General features: G+C 46.4%; 1 protein-coding gene across 1 annotated transcript; it reads left to right on the forward strand.

Moving 5' to 3' along the window:
- Positions 1-56: 56 nt before the first annotated feature.
- On the forward strand, positions 57-15,924 carry LOC116450939 (heat shock factor protein 3-like). The gene is made up of 13 exons (XM_032123940.1): positions 57-217; positions 1,350-1,458; positions 3,112-3,239; positions 6,098-6,222; positions 7,084-7,159; positions 7,825-7,886; positions 8,321-8,402; positions 8,692-8,825; positions 9,620-9,865; positions 11,152-11,257; positions 11,816-11,881; positions 12,726-12,792; positions 13,398-15,924. Exons 1-13 carry the CDS (start codon positions 74-76, stop codon positions 13,727-13,729), a joined length of 1,677 nt encoding a protein of 558 aa, XP_031979831.1. The 5' UTR covers positions 57-73; the 3' UTR covers positions 13,730-15,924.
- The last annotated feature ends 2,589 nt before the right edge of the window (positions 15,925-18,513 follow it).

Consider the following 18,513-nt stretch of genomic DNA (forward strand, 5'->3'; position numbering starts at 1 on the left):
GGCCCCGCCCCTCGCTGCGTCGCGCGGCCCCGCGCGGCCCGTCCCCGCTCGCGCGGCCCGTCGCGGTCCGAGGATGCGGGAGGCGCCCGCGCTGCCTCGCGGCCCCGCCGCCCCCGCCGCGCCCGCCCCCGGCCCCGTGCCCGTCCCCGGCTTCCTCGCCAAGCTCTGGGCCTTGCTGGAGGACCCGGACAGCGACGACGTCATCTGCTGGAGCAGGGTGAGGTAGCCGCCCGGGCCTGGCCCGGGGAGGCCCGCGCGGACGGCTGGAGGGTGGTGGGGACGCCGGGCCGGGGCTGCGGAGCCCTGCGGGCAGGAGGCGGCGGAGGGTCCCCGGCTGCCCGGAGCGCCCCGACCCTGCCTCCCCGCCTCGCTTGCGGTGGTGCTGGCGGGGCAGCCCCGCGGCGCGGACCGGCGTGCGCAGGACCGCGCCCGGGCTTCTGCTTTGCCCCCGCAACCCCCCGCGTGCGGCGGGGCTGGTGCAGCGGGGCATCCCCGGGGGGCAGTCGCGAGTTCCCGGTCAGCGGCTCCGGGTGATGAAAGGACGCTGTCAGGAGCCATTAACTGTCCATTTACCTTTCGGAGCGGAGACAGATGTACCCCGCGGGCACAGGGCACGGACACAACTACCAGACACCCCAGACACGCACTGTGTTTATTTTTGTTCCCTGTCATTTTTAAAACCGTAGGATTTTTCTCCACCTTTTCCCAGCCGTTTTCCCTTTACAAAGGCAAAGACGAAAAGAAACACAGTATTTTTGTTCTCCTCATGAACAACATAAAAGTGATGCAGAAAGCTCGCTGGTTTCCAGGAAGTTTGATCTTGAACATGTAATAAATCTGGCACTGCTGGTGTCACACTTACCCCTGGTCACCGCTGGGTTGTGTTGTCTGAACTTTCGGTAACTCAGCAACGTTATGTGGTTATTTTTAGTGATGACATAGCACATACAATGGAAGAATCTTGTCAGGAGCTGGGCAGACTGATGAAGGGAGATGAAATCTCTTTAGTGGCATGAATTCCACTGGGCTTGTGCAATGCATATGTTTCCTGGGAGCAAAGAGAGCAGGTTTTTTAGAACAATTTTGCTTTGGGTTAAGATAAATGTGTCAGGGCTTTAAGAAAATTCCCTGTTCAATGGAAGTGTTCCATGTAATTGTGTCTTTGAATTCAAACTTTTTAGACCAGTCCCAAGTACTCAGAAGTGTCCCCACAGACAGTTGACTTGGCAATGTCTTTCACCCTTTTCTGCTATCAGAACAGTCTCTGCTGATTTATGGTCTTCACTTAAGAGCAACACCTTAGAAAAGCTGTGCTTGTTAACTAACTGTTACTCCTGCTTATTTCCTAGAATGGCGAGAATTTCTGCATTCTGGATGAGCAGAGGTTTGCCAAGGAGCTGCTCCCCAAGTACTTCAAACACAACAATATCTCCAGCTTCATACGGCAGCTCAACATGTGTAAGCATCAGTGGTTCCTACACATTCTGTCTGCCAAGTTCATAGCTACTTGGCTTCAGTTTGGATTTCTTTAAACAAGCAAATGGACTTGGCAAGTCTTTCATCCCTGAAAACCTGAGCTCTGCCCTTGAGTTTGCTTTGCAAAAGAAAAGACTGATGGAAGAACTTGGTTTAGTGTGTGGTTTTTGTGTTTTAGCTCTAAGTCCTTTTGAGTAACAGCTGTAAGAATATGTGCTGGTGCCTAAAGGTAGTGTGAGGTTGCCTGAGCTCCAGTGTTGCTCTTGCAGCAAACATATGTGTACCCCGGGGGGTAGAGGCTGTGTGTATACCCATACACCTAGAATCTGAAAAAAAATTGCCTGGATTTTGGGGCTGCCACTGCTCTTGCCTGTTTTGCTGTGTTGGAACTAGATCAGTCCCACTGATGGGCCGAGCTGGACTATGTTTCTCATTATGTTTTCTCTGCTCAACTTGTGAGCATCATGTAGGCAGCATTGCGTAGCATATGTACAGCGTGGCCAGGCAGAGGGGTGCAGTGAGGGTGCCTCAGGGGCACAGTGCTGCATGCAGAGCTGCAGCAACCAGCAGGAATAACTGCTGAAGCTTCTGGGACCAGTGGAGGGATCAACAGCACAGGAGGTGCTGCCTTAATTAGAATTTCATTCAGACTGACTGGGAGGAGCTTTCTGTCCTTGCCCAGTAGGTTTGCCTGATCTCTGTAGCTGATGCCTGTATAGGATTTATGTAGACATGAGAGAAAGCACATCTGTTTAGTCTCTGGACAGAGGGTAGGTGCTGCTGTTTGTGTCATGTACTTGTGTTTATGAGACCCATCACTTGAGTGACAGAGGATAATCCAAAGAAACAATTGTCTCTTCCCTTGTAGCCAGGATAAATGGAAAAAATACAAATATTCCTATGAAGGTGTACAATGTAGTGGCAGCCTCCTTTTACTGGTGGACCTATTCTGGCTTTCTAATAATAGCTGGAGTGCATTAATTGTGTTAAAACCTTGACTGAGGAGAGGTGGATTGGCCTGTCAGCTGAATCATGCATCCACCCTGTGGCCTTTGAGCAGTGATGGAAATAGAACTGGCAATATCTTACTTTGTGCAGACAGTCTAGTATGAAGAAGGTGCTCTGCTGCAAGTGTTTGCATAGGCAGGCAGGGAGCTAACTTCTCTGCCTTGCTTTATTCTGTAGACCATGGTAATACATGACAGCATTTGTTTTGATGTGTAGTTGTCAGGGGTAAAAGGGAAACTTTAGCATTCCTCTGCATCCACTGGGACATGATTCTATTCAAGATGTCATAGTAAATCTCATTTCTAACTAACTGTTGTGAAGGTTTGTACATGGCTGGGATGGTTTGGCCATGGCTGTCTTGCCCACGGACACAGAGTGGCCTCTGCTGTGCAGCTGCGTGTGCAGCCTGCAGGCAGTGGTACTCTGGACATATTCTCTAGCTGTGAAGATCAGAGAAGTGAAATCGTTGAGCACCAGGAAAGGCTACTTTGGCTGTTTTTCATAGTTTCTGCTCCCAGTAACTGTAGTGCAGTGGGTGTTTTGGTAGCATTGGACTTTTCTTTAACTGTATTTATTCAGAAGCAGCTCTCAACTGGAAGAAATGCCTTTGTTGATTCCTCTCCACAGATGGTTTCAGGAAGGTGATTGCTCTGGAGAATGGTATCATCACAGCAGAGAAAAGTTCAGTCATTGAGTTCCAGCACCCTTTCTTCAAGCAAGGGAAGGCACATTTACTGGAAAACATCAAGCGCAAGGTATAGTCCAGGCACATATTTACTTCACTTGGTTACGAAAGTGGCTTATCAGGAGCACGTATGGGTGTTTCAAACACAGCCAGCAAATACCATGGGAACCAAGGAAACTCCCTCACAATGCTTGGCTGGGCCTCCTTGTGCCAGTGCTTAGACAAAAACTGCTCTGCTGTTGGTCGTGAACTGGGGTAGGACCATGTTCTGCATCATCATCAAACCGCAGCCCTTCTCCACAGAGTTCCTATTCCTGATTGCAGCTTAGCATGGTCTGCAGTTCTGTCAGCATCTTTAACTCAGAGAAGGGCACAAAGTGAAAGAAGCAAAAGAAAATACATTCCCATTTGGCACTCATTGAAAATCACCAAGGTCATCACTAACTGGTTCATTTGGATGAGTTTGCATAAATCATATTGCTCCTCCAAAACTGTGTTGCCACTAAACTACATCCTTATGAGCACTTTCTGCTTTTCTTTTGTACGTTCAGGCCTTGTCTGACCTGTTTCTGCACAGATACTTATCCTCTATTGGCACATTACAGCCCATAATATCCTGAGGAAGAGAGTATTGTGATACATCATGCTGACATTTGAACAGCAGAATCTTTTCTTTAGGCTGTTGTCAGGTGTGGCTGCATTGCCCAGGGTAATAAAAGCCCAGGGTAGGCTGGAGAGCCACAATTCTGTTTGGATTGATTGTTCAGTGAGCTGCCCCTGCTTGGAGCCAGAATCGATGCAGTGGCACTGGCTCAGGCTGTGCTCCCCCCGCTGCTGTGACCAGCGTGTCCCAGCGTGCACGCCTGGCCGGGCAGGTGCACGGTGACGTAAGGTGTGGCACCATGTGTCCCAGGGGTGGTGCACTGGGTGGAGTGTTCTAGATGGAAAGACAAAAAGATCTGCTCAGTGCCAAGGACATTCATATGAAGTGTTGAATAGGCTGATGAAAGATACTCTTTGTTGCACAGGAAATGTTAGTGATTTTTTTGCAAAACAGTCATTCATTTTTTTGCTCTTTTACTGCCTGGAATGGGGCCATATTCCAGTATTGGCTGTAAACTGTATTTCAGGCCTCTGTCAGGACTGCAGGTTGGAATGCAGGACTTGCTTTGCTGCTGGTATGCAGATACCCTGTGTGTCTTCACAGAATACCAGAATGGTTTGGGTTGGAAGGTACCTTAGAGTTCATCTCATCCCCCCCACTGCCATGGGCAGAGACACCTCCCACTAGACCAGGATGCTCCAAGCCCCGTCCAACCAGCGATGGGACAGCCAAGTTTCTCTGGGCAGCCTGTGCCAGTGCCTCAGCACCTAAGGACTGGACACCCTGATTAGCCAGTTGGGGACTCTGAAGAGCTTGTATTTGAGCTTCTCCTTGTACTTGGGCAGAATTTAGATCAGCCCTTTTTTTTTTGGAGGCTAGCTGGCTGCATTCAAAATTTCCACCCGCTTCCTGCAACTTTTGGTTGTCTTCCCGCAGAGAGGTGGTGTGCTGAAGAGAAATCAGACAGCCAAGAATTCCATTTGGGATGCACCCTGTGTACATTAGCATAAATTATTAACTGCAACAAACAGCAAAGCATCTAGACTGCAGACAGGGAGGACAACTGTCAGACCGTTCAATCCATCCTTTGCACCATGGGATCATGTCAAGAAAGTAGTTAGTCATGTCTGAGAAGTGATTGCACAACAGCTGTGGTCAGTTCCAGCACAAAGGGATGGGATGTTGGTTCGTACCACCATAGGTTCGTTTCTGACTATCTGACTATCCCATTCCCCTTTGGATGACAACCTGCACAGAAGTTATCTCAGACCTCAGCAGGCCAATCCCACGTTGGTGCTTTCACCTCCCCCTTGGAATCCAAGAGATGCTTTCACATTCCCCTGGAATTTACCAGAGTAACAAGAAAACTCCCAGCAGGCTGTAGGTTGGGAGGGATACCTGGTACAACTCCATGTGGCTCCATTATAGTCAGTACTTGGCAAAATGATGTTCAAAATTATGCCCACAAAACCTGGATGTGTCATTCAGACAAGTGCATGTGATGCACTGTAGACCTGTCTTTTTCAAAACCCTGAATTGTGTTGCAGCCAACAGTGCTCCTGCTGCAGAGAGAGTTGCTGAAGGAAATGGAAAATGTTTAATACAGAAGTGCAGGAAGGAGATGGTGAGCTTTTTGCTCTCAGATGGCTTTTCCACCATCGTTTGAAGTAGCAGCATTCACAGATTCTGCTGTGAGTAGAAGAGCAGTTTGGACTCGTCTTTCTGCAGACAAGTCTCCATAACTTTGGAATGTCACTGAGCAGAGAAATAGTAGAGGAAACACCAGCAGGGGAATCTGCAATTCAGCTGGTGTGGGATAAATTTTCTGACTGAGTAGGATGCATCTAACTAGACACCTTAATCTCCCGGTAACTTAATGGAAATTTGTTAGTCCTTTGCTGGCAGATTTACCCACATCTAGAAGGAATATGATCACCTTGTTCTTCCACTATCGGCTGTGGCGTTTTTTTGGCTGGTGTTTGCTCTGTGACACTAGAGGGCAAGCTGTCACCAGGCCTGACTGAGAACCCCCAGGGAAAGCCCTTTGCAGTCAGTGGTTTTTATTGTGAATTATGGTCATGAATCTACTGTCTCCAGGTACAAAGTGCTAATGTCATGTTTTCATTGGCATCTTGTTTTTTTTATACAGTGCAGCCTGTCCTAAGGATTGTCAACTGCAGCAGTTGTGGTGTTTTGTGCCATGTAAGAATTGCAGTCTTACCTGGTCTTTTAATGGGGCTCGGTCCTGCTCTGCAGACTGACTGCGCTCTCCCTGCAGCAAGGAGTATGCACTGTTTGTAGTAAAGCATGTGTACTCATTCTAGGTGTCTGCAGTGAGAACTGAGGATCTCAAGGTCTGCACAGAGGATTTGCACAAAGTCCTGTCTGAAGTGCAGGAGATGAGAGAGCAGCAGAACAACATGGATGTCAGGCTGGCTAACATGAAGAGGTAGACTCGGCTGTTTGGGGGTGCTTATACATTGAATGTTGCTTATATCTGATGGACATTGGCTAAATACGGGTTTCATGTGAACTGGAAACAGGTGAAGCTATATTTTTTCCTAAGAATGCCCATTCCACCTCACACAACATTCTGAATCTTGTTTGTTTTTGTAATTCAGTTACAAACTGGAAATTTAGACTGGGAGTTTGTTGACTGTCTTGAGATTTCACTCTGGTTGCCAGCACCTGTAGTAGTTCTTTAGGTCAATAAAAGCATTTCATTTTTTGAGTACAATCAGGGTTAGATGCAGTGAGGGACAATTGGTGTTTTGTTTTCTTCCTTATTGGAAGTGGACTTTACACATCCTCATCTCTGTTCTCTCAGATCCCCTTCATATAGGCACTGGTAATTCATTCAGGTCATTGGTATACCAGCAGATATCAAACAGAGTTCAGGAGATACCTTTCTCTCTGTGTTCTCTAAAAAAAAAAAACCGACCAATCCCCTTGAACACTACTTTTAGATCTGTCCCAAGGCTGTCAGTGTTTGGAAACAGGCTGAGTGTAACACAAAGTCCTTATTCAACAGATTTGAGGCTTTGAAGGAATATCTCAGGTCAAGATTATTGGTGGAGCAGCAGAGGATGAGGGTGTCCTTACTGAGTGTTTGATGCTGCCTGATTGAAAATGGAGTTAAGTTAACCCAGAGTTTATACTAGTGGATCGGATTAACTGAGGGTTAGTTATCCACAGAGGGAATGTTGCCATTGGTTCTGCAAGGTACTCTAAAGGTTTGAAAGCTGTAAAACTAGAGCATATAAAGTAAACTCTGTTCATCCTCTGTCTTCTGATTTATTCTGCATTGCAGAGAAAATAAGGCCCTGTGGAAAGAAGTGGCAGTTCTAAGGCAGAAGCACAGTCAACAACAGAAGCTGCTGTCTAAGGTACCATTGCAGCATCTTCAGTGCTACCATCCTTATTCCTGCCTCTGTGATACTTCATGGCATTCTTTGCTTATGTAGAATGACAAATGACACAGAGCTGAACAGGCTGTATTAGTACAGCATAAAGAAAATGTTCTCAGTTCCTGAGTGTCCCAGAAGTAGCACAGTAAAAAACCACAAGCAAAGCACTAAGGAAAAGTCATAGTAGGATGTCAGTGTGTGGAGACAGTGCATGGTAACAGGAGCCCAGACCTTGAGAGATTGCAGGCACGTGGAATGGAGTCTGTGAAAGATCTTGGACCAGGATACACTTAGACCACTTGAGAAGTGAACTTGGAACCCAGAAATTGTAGGAACTTGCACGCTGGAAAAAATTTTCTCTGGTTTATTCCTCAGCTGTTTCTGGTCTGGAATCCTCCAGTGACTTGTGCTGTTATATTGCATTTCAAAAAAAAAGCCAACTGTGCAAGTGGGATAATTTTTCTATGCAGTTTGTAACTCTTGCTTTGTTCTTTAAGATATAACTGCAAATGGATTTTTAAAATACCTGTTAATTTCTGTCACATAACTGTATAATTTTATAGTAAAATCTGAATTAAGAATTTAATGTTAGGATTGCTATGCTGACCACTTGGTTTTGGTTTTCTTTTGTTTTTCCTTTTTAGATTCTTCAATTTATACTCAGTTTGATGCGAGGAAATTATATTGTTGGGGTCAAAAGAAAAAGGTAATTACTTGATAGGTCCCAGATCAGTCAGATGTAAATTATAGGGATAAATCAGTTTTTGTTGTGTGACAGGTATTTTTATCATTTGTATATTCAAACCTGAAAAAGCTGATGGAAGTTCAGTCAAGCACAAAATAAGTATTTCCTCCTATCACTAAAATGGGTGGGAAGAGAATATTCTATACATTTTCAATTCCAAAGGGCACAGTTATCAGAAGTGGTAAATCTCCAAATGTGCATGCATAACTGACCTCTTCCAAACCACTGTGTGTGTGTGTGTAGTGCAGGCTGCCTGCAGTACCCTTCCTGACACACATTCCCAAAAGCCAGGCGTCTTGGAGGGAAAGAATGATAACCATTACTGCCTGTATCTGGCACTGCTGCAGCTCTTCTTTCTGGAAGTCAGGATGTACTAAAGCTGTGCTTTGTCTCAGGTCTCTCACGGATGCTGCGGGTGCTTCACCCTCCAAGTACAGTCGTCAGTATGTCCGCATCCCTGTGGAGAGTGGCCAAGCTGTAAGTCTCCCCAGGGATAGAGGCAGTGGGTTGGACAGGATGATACACAGTGATATCAGTCTTCCTTGTGACTACAAACACCCTAACCTCGTAATCAATGCACTCCCTTTTGTAATGGGCAATGAGCAGCTTTAGAGCATCACTCTGGCTGTAAAATCATGCAAATCAGTGCAACTGGTCACAGGTGAAATGTGAACAGGAAAGAGAAGCTGCAAGGAGAATGGGGCTTCAGTATGAAAAAAGAAAAGGTCAGAGCCTGTGGTTTACTCATTCTGTGCTGTATCTGCAGATGGCTTTTTCTGAACATAGTGCAGATGAAGAGGATGGAAATGGTACAGGTCTGATAATCCGAGATATCACTGACACCCTGGAAAATGCCACCAATGGCCTCCTTGCTGTGGCACACACAAGTGGCAGAGCCAGGTATGTCCAAAGTATATGAAATACTTATGCCTGGGTTAATTGGGTAGTTACAGTAATGTTGGTGATCCATATGGATTCTGGGAAACAATGTCTCTCTGAATGTCCATTTGTGCATGACAGGCCTGTTGCACGCTGTCCTTCTACAGCAGGTAGCATTGGCTATTGTCAGAGCTCATGTCTCTTCAGGAGTCCCTGGAGGCCTGTCAGTCTGATGGACATTTCAGGTTTAATTTGCTGAGGCTTTTCTGTGTGTTCAAAAAATAAGCACATACTTGACTTTTTGACTGAACAGGGACGTGAGCACATATATCAGTTTCTGATAATCCAAAATGTATATAGATTGCTAACAAACAAATTAAGATGTATAGTTTTATCTCCAGTTTCAATACTGCTCTCACTAAGCGTATCCTAGGGAAGACATCCTCTGTGTGGCAACAGATTTTAGTGAAAACCCGTTTCGTTGTTAATAGCCAGAATGAAATATGGATTGATTTGGAGTATTTTCCTTCCAGAGTCTGTCTTTTAGGAGTTTCCCTCCTGCCTAAATCCCATATACTATATTGCTGCTTTTTGCCTGGGAATAAGAGGTGTTTTGCTCTCATACATGGTCTCTGTGTAAGCTGTAGTAAGAGATTCTTAATCTGCCACTTTGCTGCTTTTTCTAGAGACCAGTTTGTTACTTGAACCCTTGACTGGCCTAATCTTATTAAGATTTGGGATACTAAACCTGAAATGAATAGTAATGCAGTTGATAAATTCTCCTGTGTGTTGTTTCTCTTTGGGTCACGTTTTAGAGAGCCACAGGCAGCTCTGGATCCTGGCTTACCTCTTTGTCAAGTATCACAGCCAAGTGAGTTAAACTGTGCAGAACCTGTCCCATCAGTTCCTATAAACGATGTCAGCAAATCTGGTGAAACAGGCACGGCTGCTGTGGAGCTCCACACTGCACAGCCAAATGCTCCAGAGGACCCCGTGTCAGTAATTGACTCCATCTTGAATGAGAACAACTCTGGAAACCAAAATGATCCTTTGCTGGACAGGTATTAACTTGTTTCTGAAAAGCATTAGGCTGTTGTCACCTTGTGGGATCCTGTCAGAGTTCTGGAGGGTGTATTGTTTGACAGAACGTAGGGAATTAGCTTTTGAGTTGTCATTGATGAAGTGAATTCTCTGCACCTTTGTTACCAGGGCTTGAAAAAGCCACATTTTGGTATCACACATTGAAAAAGGGTAAGTGTCCCTGTCACCTTTATGGTAACAGGTGTGCCTGAGTGCTGGTGCGTCCGTCAGTGTGTCCCATCAGCCCTCTGCTGGCACTGCTAGGTGATGCCAAGCAGCAGGTGAAGAGCACTAATCTCGGGCAGGCATTGTGGGCACTTTATTCCTGGGACCTGGATGTGGATTGTCCTGGTGGTCATCTCACTGTTCCTTTCCTTCCCTGCCCCTCATTTGTGCAAAGCTGTTTCCCGTGTGCCCTGTCAGATCACACAGCCCTGGATCAGGGGTGCAGGCCGTGGGTTCCCACTCCGCGGTGGCTGCGTGAGCAGTTCCCAGCTCCACTCCAGTCCCTGAGCTTTGCCAGTGCCGTCACTGTGGCTGCAGGAGAGCTGTATTGAGGACAAAGCTTTAACCCTTGCTGCTACAGCTCTTCTGCTGTGGTCAGTGGCGGGTGGGAGGGCCTGGGGTGGTGTCCCAGCACTCGTATGGTCTGAAGGCCCTGCTGTATCTTCCCTCCTGGGCACTGCAGGATGTGGGGCAGTGCCTTGGAACTGCCCGTTCCTCAGCGCTGGGAATTCAGTACAGGAGCACCTCATGGCATAGCAAGACATGCAGTGTGGCCACTGTGCCTGCTGCTGCCTTTCCAGGTTCTTCACTGTCCCTCATGTCTTGCCCACTGTCCTTGGAAACATGTCCAATTTGGCAACAAGCCAGTGTTTCAAAGTAGGTAGAGTTCCTTCAGGCCTAGATTATTTCCAGCCCTTTGCTTATCATTTATTGTCCCAGGGGAAGGCCATCGGACCTTTGTTTAAACAGGTACTGGTGTACAGGCTGGGGTCTGAGAACATTGACCAGATACTAAAATGAGGGAGGGAGTAGGTATGGAAGGAGGAACTGCTTTTTGACCTGATAGCTGTAGTTGTGCTTGCTGTTCAGGTAGTGTTCCTTGTACCTGTACCTCAGAGTGAAAAGTGGAGTGAAAGGTGATACAGGAATGCAGTTTCATCCATTTGGCTGTTCTGGATTGTAGGCAATCTGCCTTGTGGGGCAAGAGGAGGCCCTGCCTGCCACCTGTGCCTTACAGTACTATGTAATTTTGTCTTTTTAGAGAAGAAATTCAGGATTTTCTGAACTGCATCGATGCCAGCCTTGAAGAGCTCCAAGCAATGCTGTCAGGGAAGCAGTACAACTTTGGTGCTGAAGCATTCAGTGATGTGAGTGTCTTCTCGCTATTTCTGATTTCTGAGAAATACTGCTCAGGTTGCATCATGAAATGTCACTAGTTTACTCCATGTTGTAATGGGTAGGAGGGGGCAACATCTTGAAAAGCAAATAGTTAGAAATAGAATGATTCATAGGTATTCACAGTGTACAAAGTAATACTGGGAGCCTTTCCCAGGTCATAAAGGATTTCTGTTCTACAGAACCGAAGGGGGAGAAAAAGAAGGAAAAAAATTGCCTCAATTCTCCTTCTCAAACCTCAATCACATATCATCACATCCTGACGGTGTGCTTGATTCAACTGGATGATATGGAGTGAAATTTAGCTGTATTCCTGGAATCACTGGGAAACAGGGTAACCTTTTCTCCTCTTGTGACCTCAGTTTACTGCCACAGGTTGAAGCTCCCAGCTGAAGGCCCATGGAGGAGCCACTGTCCCCGTGCTTCAGTGGAAGGAGCAGCACACTGGGTCCTGCAGTTCTTTGAGGAGCCCTCTGCAATTTTATTTCATGAACTTTATTAGTTGACATGTGGTCTGGTTTTATTTTCAGACATTTAATCCTGAGCTGCCAGCCCTGGATATGAGCTTGATGGAAACTCCCCCTGGTATGGAAAATGTAAGAGTAAGATTTACTTCTGTGGTGGGGAGGGTGAATGTGATGCTGGGAGTTGAATCTTGCTTGATGTACCTCAAGGGTGGGAATGGGGTTGGTGGCACGGGGTGACACTGGTGGTTCATCGCATCCAGCTGACTTCAGGGTTTCAGTTATCAGTGTTGGCATGTCGGAATTTAAGAGGGATCTCAAGATAATTTCCAGTCCTACATTCCTAGTGCAGTCATACACTTGGAATGCCTGTCTGAAGACTGGAGGAAAGGTACTAAATGAAAATTGTAATGCAATACACTGTAGTTGTTCTGAACATGGTTGTATGGGATTTCCTCAGAAGATATACAGAAATTCAGCACAAACTTACTTCTCTTGGTCCAGTTCCTAAAATTGATTCATACTATTAAAAAAAACCCTTGCAAGTGTTATTTTTGTTGTAGTCCTGAAAAAATATTTACACTAGGATTTCTCAGTCAGAAGAGCTTAGACTACAACTGATGTAAAATGCAGCTGCATTTAAGCAGTGCCTGCAAAATTTAATTACATGATGAAATCATGTTTAACTGTTACCCCAACAAGACTGATTGTAGTAAAGCTTCTGGTTTGGAAGGTAAAACAAATATTTGTTAGCCAGAAGCTTGTTTTGTTTAGTAAGTACAGTTTGTACTTCACTGTGCCTCCTTCTGAGAGCTCCTGTGTGCAGGCCTTCATATGCAACAACAGGCTCATTGCTCAGTTGCTCCATCTCTCTTCCCTTCTCCTTTCACATCTAATTCTGTTAAGCAGTCAGTAAAGACTTCCATTTTGTTGTTGTTAAACATTCTGTCTTAACTCTCTGTCTGCCTTGTTTCAGATGGCAAACTTGGCAGAGAGCACTGAAGGTCTGGGAGCAAGTGAGAGGGAAACTTCGGGAAGCAAAGGTGGGCAGGAAGGAACACTGAGCACTGTGGCAGCTCCACACTCTTTGAAAACTGTATATTGAAGTGGAATTGTTGTAGCCTGTCATATCTCCTTCTTTGGTCTGGGCTTAAGCTTTTTGTGAAGACTCTGACATTTCACTGATCTTGAAGCTGTGCCTCAGTCTTAACAGGCCCATCCTGTTTTTCAGATAGAAAAAACCCATCCTGGTTTTTCACACAGAAAACATGGGTCCCATCCTGTGTCCTTTTTCACATGGAAACGTGACATGAGTGCCACAGTGGGGAGCAGAACTGCAAATGTCCTTGTGGCAGTATCTCCTACACAGGCCGTGATCCCCCCCAAAGGCAGTGCTGCTCAGGTTACCACTGCAGTGCTGCCATTGCATGCTGTGAGAGTCAGGGGCTTGCAGTGGGCTTCAGGCACTGATGTTTCCAGGTACAGGGGCTTTGGCTTCACTCTGACAGCCATGGGTGTAGGGTTTGTCCCAGCCCAGCCTGGGCTTTCCTGTAGTACACCAAGTTTGAAGCAACCTTTCCAGACTTCCTTGCCTTGAATAAGAGCCTTCAGTTGGTGAAACAGTTTTAACTGTTTGTTTTTCCCTCAGATATGCAGCTGATCCAGTACAGGGCCAACCCTCTGCTTTCCTTATTTGAAGAGCTGCCTTCGGGTGAAGCTGCAGGGAAGGTGGACGATCAGAAAGACTTTCTGCTGCCTTCCCTGGAGGAGAAACCTGCTCTCCAGCCTCCATCAGCCAGTGAAACCATTGTGCCACTTGCAGCTCCAGCAAGCCAGGCCGAGCCTCTGGACGCTCTGGGAATGGGTGATCCGCCTCTCCTCCCAGAAGATGGGAATGGAGAATATAAACTGTTTCCACTCCTGCTTCTCAGTCCTGTTGCTAACTTCATAGATGAGGCTTCTGAAATAGAAATTTCTTGAACTCATAGAATGTCTGTAACTGGCTTAGTGCTGTGGAATAACCACCAAAGGAGTGGAGCAGTAAAAAGTGTGAGCTTGGTCCTCACCTGCTTCCTGGGGACCCTGTTCTGCGCAGACAAAGGGAAGTTCTCTTGCTGCAAGCAGGGAGCACATCTGGGAGAACTGAGCAGAAGCTCAACAACAACAAGAGCTGGTGGAGTGAGGGCACCAGACAGAGGGGAAGAACAACAACCCTGTAAACATAACACAGTGTATTCCATAACTTTTTATCCAATATTCTTATTGCAAGAGGAAATCTGTTTGTATCCTGTTTGTAAAGTTTGGCTGGGTTTTTTTGTTGGGGGGTAGTGTTTGTTTTTATTAGCTGGATAGTAATGTGGTGTGTAATATTTTGAACCTGGGTTTTACTCTTTGGAGAGCCTGCTTCAATAGGTGGCTTGCCTACTGTTTGGAATTAAGTTGTTTTTAAATTTTGTTTTTCATTTGAGATTTCTTTTTTGATAGTTACTGGCTACAGTTGTTTGCATCTGCTTAGATCACTTTCGTACTCCTAGATTTGCTCCTAGGTATAGGGGACATTTTTCCTATGGAAAATGACATTTTAACTGTGGAGTATTATTTTTTAACATGCTAGCACACATCCATTGCCCCGGATTGTAGGAGTTGTGGTAGGAAGTGCTTGCCCCCCTGTGTAGCGCTGATTTCTCATGCACATTGCATGGCAGTTCCGGGGTAACCTGCCCCCAGTTCACAGGTCATGTGTCCTTGGAGATGGTCAGTAGGACTGATTCATGTTTAGCAAAGGCCAGCAGCTGCCCCTAAAATGAGAAGGGGAGCCCTGGGGTGCCTTGCACTGACACAGGGTGTTGCATTAAGGTATCTCTGTGCTGGTAGCAGCTATTGTTCCCTGCCCCTGGATGGACACCGGGATTCACGCTGCAATTTCTGCCCGTGGAATTTTAAAGCCAAATTAACCAGATGCATCTGAGTCTTTTGACAACGAACTACGTATGCTAGTGTCTGCTTCGTCAAAAAGTCTTTTCCCAAAGTTTCTTTTGGCACTGTTTCCCAAGTTTTCTCTGAGTAGCTGTACTGTGGAGCCCAGCCTCTGTGTCAATAGAGCAGCAAGTTCTGTGCTAGTACCAAGCATGCCATAGCTTTGCCAGCCCACACAAACCTGCCACGTGCTGAAGTGACAGCGAACTGCTGGGGCTGCAGGAGGCCTGGATGCAGGTAGAAACCCCCTTGGATAGTATCACCTGATACTCCTACCAGCACAGTTACTTTAAATTTTTTCCAGTTTTAGGAATTCAGGCTACCTACAAGCTTTGTTCTCTAACGTTCCTGAACTAGTAAGTGCTGAGCTCTTTTATACTCAAGAATCCAAGGTAGATATTCTGAAGCCTGCTAGATAATGCATGTTACCTGTGCTGGCCTGACTTTGTTGGATTTGTGCTTCATTGTCAAATCACTTGAGTTACAAAGGAAGGTCCTGCTCCTGAGCGTGTAACACCTTCAGTGTCATTTTATTTCTGTGCTTCTGTACCTGTTCTTACCTCGTGACCCTTCTCATTTCCATCTTTTGAATTGCCTTTTGTCAAGTTTGTCTTATTCAAGCCTTCACAGTCTTTCTTTTGCTGACTTCTTGAGGCCAAGGGCTGAATAGTCTCAAGTTTTCATGAGCTGAAGGGAGAGGGGGAGGGGTGAGCATGTTGCATCTGTCCCAGGTCAGGTTTGGTTTAATTCCTTCCCAAAGGCCACAGTTTTGCTGAGAGTGAGACAGTGAAAACCAGACTTTCCTGGTGTGCTGTTTGACAGCACCATGCAGACAACAGAGTTCTTTGGGAGGTTGACCTGCACCTCTGACTCCCTGTGCAGGTTGGACTGTAATTGCTGTTATGGATTAGTGTCATGTTCCTCTGTCAGAGAGTCCTCTCCCCTCAGTGCAGCTCACTGTCAGATACTGGGTCTGAGTGCATCATGGGTTTTTAATACACTTCCTCTCTTAAGAAGTTAAGAAACCAAGGCTTAAAAAAATTGCAAGAAAAAAAAGTTTGTGCATCTGTGTGTCTGGTGTATGTACTGGTCTGGGAAAAGTATTTATGCAACTTTCTTAAGAAAGATTGCAATGGAAAGACTGAATAGCAAGAAAAACCCACATGCTGAAGTAATTAAACTCAAGAATTGCAAAAGCATTACTGTGTTTCTTGTACATTCTTTGTGTGTGTTCCTGTATGTGCCAATGTTTCCCAAACCTGTTTACTGATTTTTTTTTCAGAATTAAGAGTTTTCTTGCTCCTGGGGTGTGGTCTCGTGACGCAGCTGCTGCTGGTTCAGGAATAACTAGGAGGATGAGGAAAGCCTAGTGTCTGTTTCCAGAGCCCAAGAGAAGAGCACCTGGGACTGGTTTTTCAAAAGGGATGATGTGAAAGTTCAAAATGCCATGTGTGCTGAAAAATACACCAGATGTTGTGCACCTTTGCATGTTCTCCATAGCCTTCAGTAGGCAAGGCCCTCAGCTCCATAAGTTATGAAGTACTTACTGGAGATAATAGAAGGAAACAGGGAACAGCCCAGACTATCTGTAGCATCAGGCAGACAGACCCCAGATCCAGACATGGCACCCTGTGCAGACCCTACCTGGGGTAACTGACACTGTGGGCATTACAGTTTGTGTGGGATTTTCCTAGAAGTAAGGAAGTGTGCATTATTTCCACTGCCAAGAAAAAGGATCTTTATACAGAACATGCTGCTCTGCTTCAGGATGAGGACAAGGACACAGCAGTGGGATTGGCAGGTGGAGCTGTGGACAGACTCCTCTGCTATGACAAGCTGGCTGAATCTGTCTGCAGTGCAGTGCACCTCCAACGCGGCGCAGCTGCTGCCCAGCCTGTGCCCAAGGGCCAGCAGCCAGGCAGTGGTCACCAGCCCCCATGTGCCAGGCTGGGTGGGGGCACTGCTGCAGCCTGATGCGTCACCAGTTTGTCACCCGTGACCGCAGGGGCCTCACTATAGCAGCAGCTTCCTTCCTTCTCCACGTGGCTGCTGCACTGGCTCCTTGCCTTTGTCGTTCTGTGTCTGGGGAGGAAAGATTGCTCTCCCTTATCGTTCACGTGCTGGGAATTCACAGAACACTCCCAGGCGTGGCGAGTGCAGACTGAGAAAGTGTCAAGTGCCCTTCTCAGATCCACTTTTGCACTGTTCCAACCCAGTCCTCCCCACACCAACCATGGGATCCCTGCCACCAGTTCGTATCTCCTGTGTGCTTGCTAACAGAGCTTTCCAGAATATGAGAAAAACTGATTTTGCTCTGTCTCTCCTGGGCTGTGTGATGGCACCTTATCCATCCATGCTCAGAATGTTTTGCTGTCTCCTAAAACAAGATTGTTGTTTTGAAAAGTTGTATTATGATATTACAGATACCCAAAGCAGAAGTAAGGGGCTGCTGCCGCATTCACCTTAGGTACAGATGCCTGGTCCTGCATTGTATGAAGGACAAGACTTTTCCTGCCACTGTTCCAAATCAAATGGGTAAATGTAAATACGTGAATAAAAATCTACGCATCTTTTTTAGTCACACAGTTTGAGTTTCAGCTTCCTGGTTGGTCCAGATCCTACTAGTGATACATTCCTGTTGTGTTTTCAACCCAGCCAGCAATCAAGTCCCACGCAGCCACTTGCTCACTCTCCCACCAGTGGGATTGTGGAGACAATTGGAAGGGTAAAAGCTGGAAAACTTGTGGGTTGAGATAAAGACAGATCAATAGTGAAAGCAAAAGCTGGCACGTAAGTGAGGGAAAAACAAAGGATTCATTCACTGCTTCCCATGGGCAGACAGGTGTTCAGCCACCTCCAGGAGAGCAGGGCCCCATCACATGTAATGGTGACCTGGAAAGACAAACACCATCACTCCACATCACCCCCCACTTCCTCCTTCTTCCCCCCCCCCCAGCTTTATATACTGAGCACAGTGTCATGTGGTATGGTCAGTTGGGGTCACCTGTCCTGGCTGTGTCTCCTCCCAATCTCCCCTGTACTCCCAGCCCTGTCACCACCGTGGCCATGAGAAAAGCAGAAAAGGCCTTGGCTTTATGTAAACACTGATTAGCAATAACAAAATCATCTCTATATTGTCAACCTTGTGTTCAGCACAAATCCAAAACAAAACCCCATATTAGCCACTGTGAAGACAATTAATTCTACCCCAGCCAAAACCAGCACAGTTTCCTTTTGACTTAGTTCAAGACAATGTAGGCTTCTGCCCTCCTCCAGCAAGCTCTGTTCCCTGAGAAGGAGTTTCAATGACTCAACCTTGCCATGGTCTTTTCCTCCCTTGAACCAAGAAGTACGTGAACACTTCAGCCCCCACAGCAGCTTTTCCTGCTTCTCCCTATCCCAGTGGCTGCAGGCTGGAGTGGCATCTCATGGGAAATGTCTGATGAAGGAATACAGGGCCACAAGGCAGGATTCCACTGTACCACTGCAGACTCAAACCATGTCTCACTATCACTACAGCACAGCTGTGTCCAGACCAGGGACTGGGATTTGGTTGGCTGCATTGAATTAGTCAGATTACTTGTATTTGAGGACAGGATGTTGAATTTGAGTGTAACAACAGCAAAGGCTCATTTCAATTTAGCTGAATGCAAGTAAGCAGAAGAGATTCTTTCATTGGAGCGGAAGAAAAATTGAGAGCTGTAGAAGACAGCAAAAGGCAGTAAAATACCTTGAAAGGGATATTTCAATAGAAAACAGATACTTCTCTTAGACAGGACAAGTGCTCA

This window comes from Corvus moneduloides, chromosome 14 (assembly GCF_009650955.1).
Source record: "Corvus moneduloides isolate bCorMon1 chromosome 14, bCorMon1.pri, whole genome shotgun sequence".
NCBI classification, from domain to species: domain Eukaryota; kingdom Metazoa; phylum Chordata; class Aves; order Passeriformes; family Corvidae; genus Corvus; species Corvus moneduloides.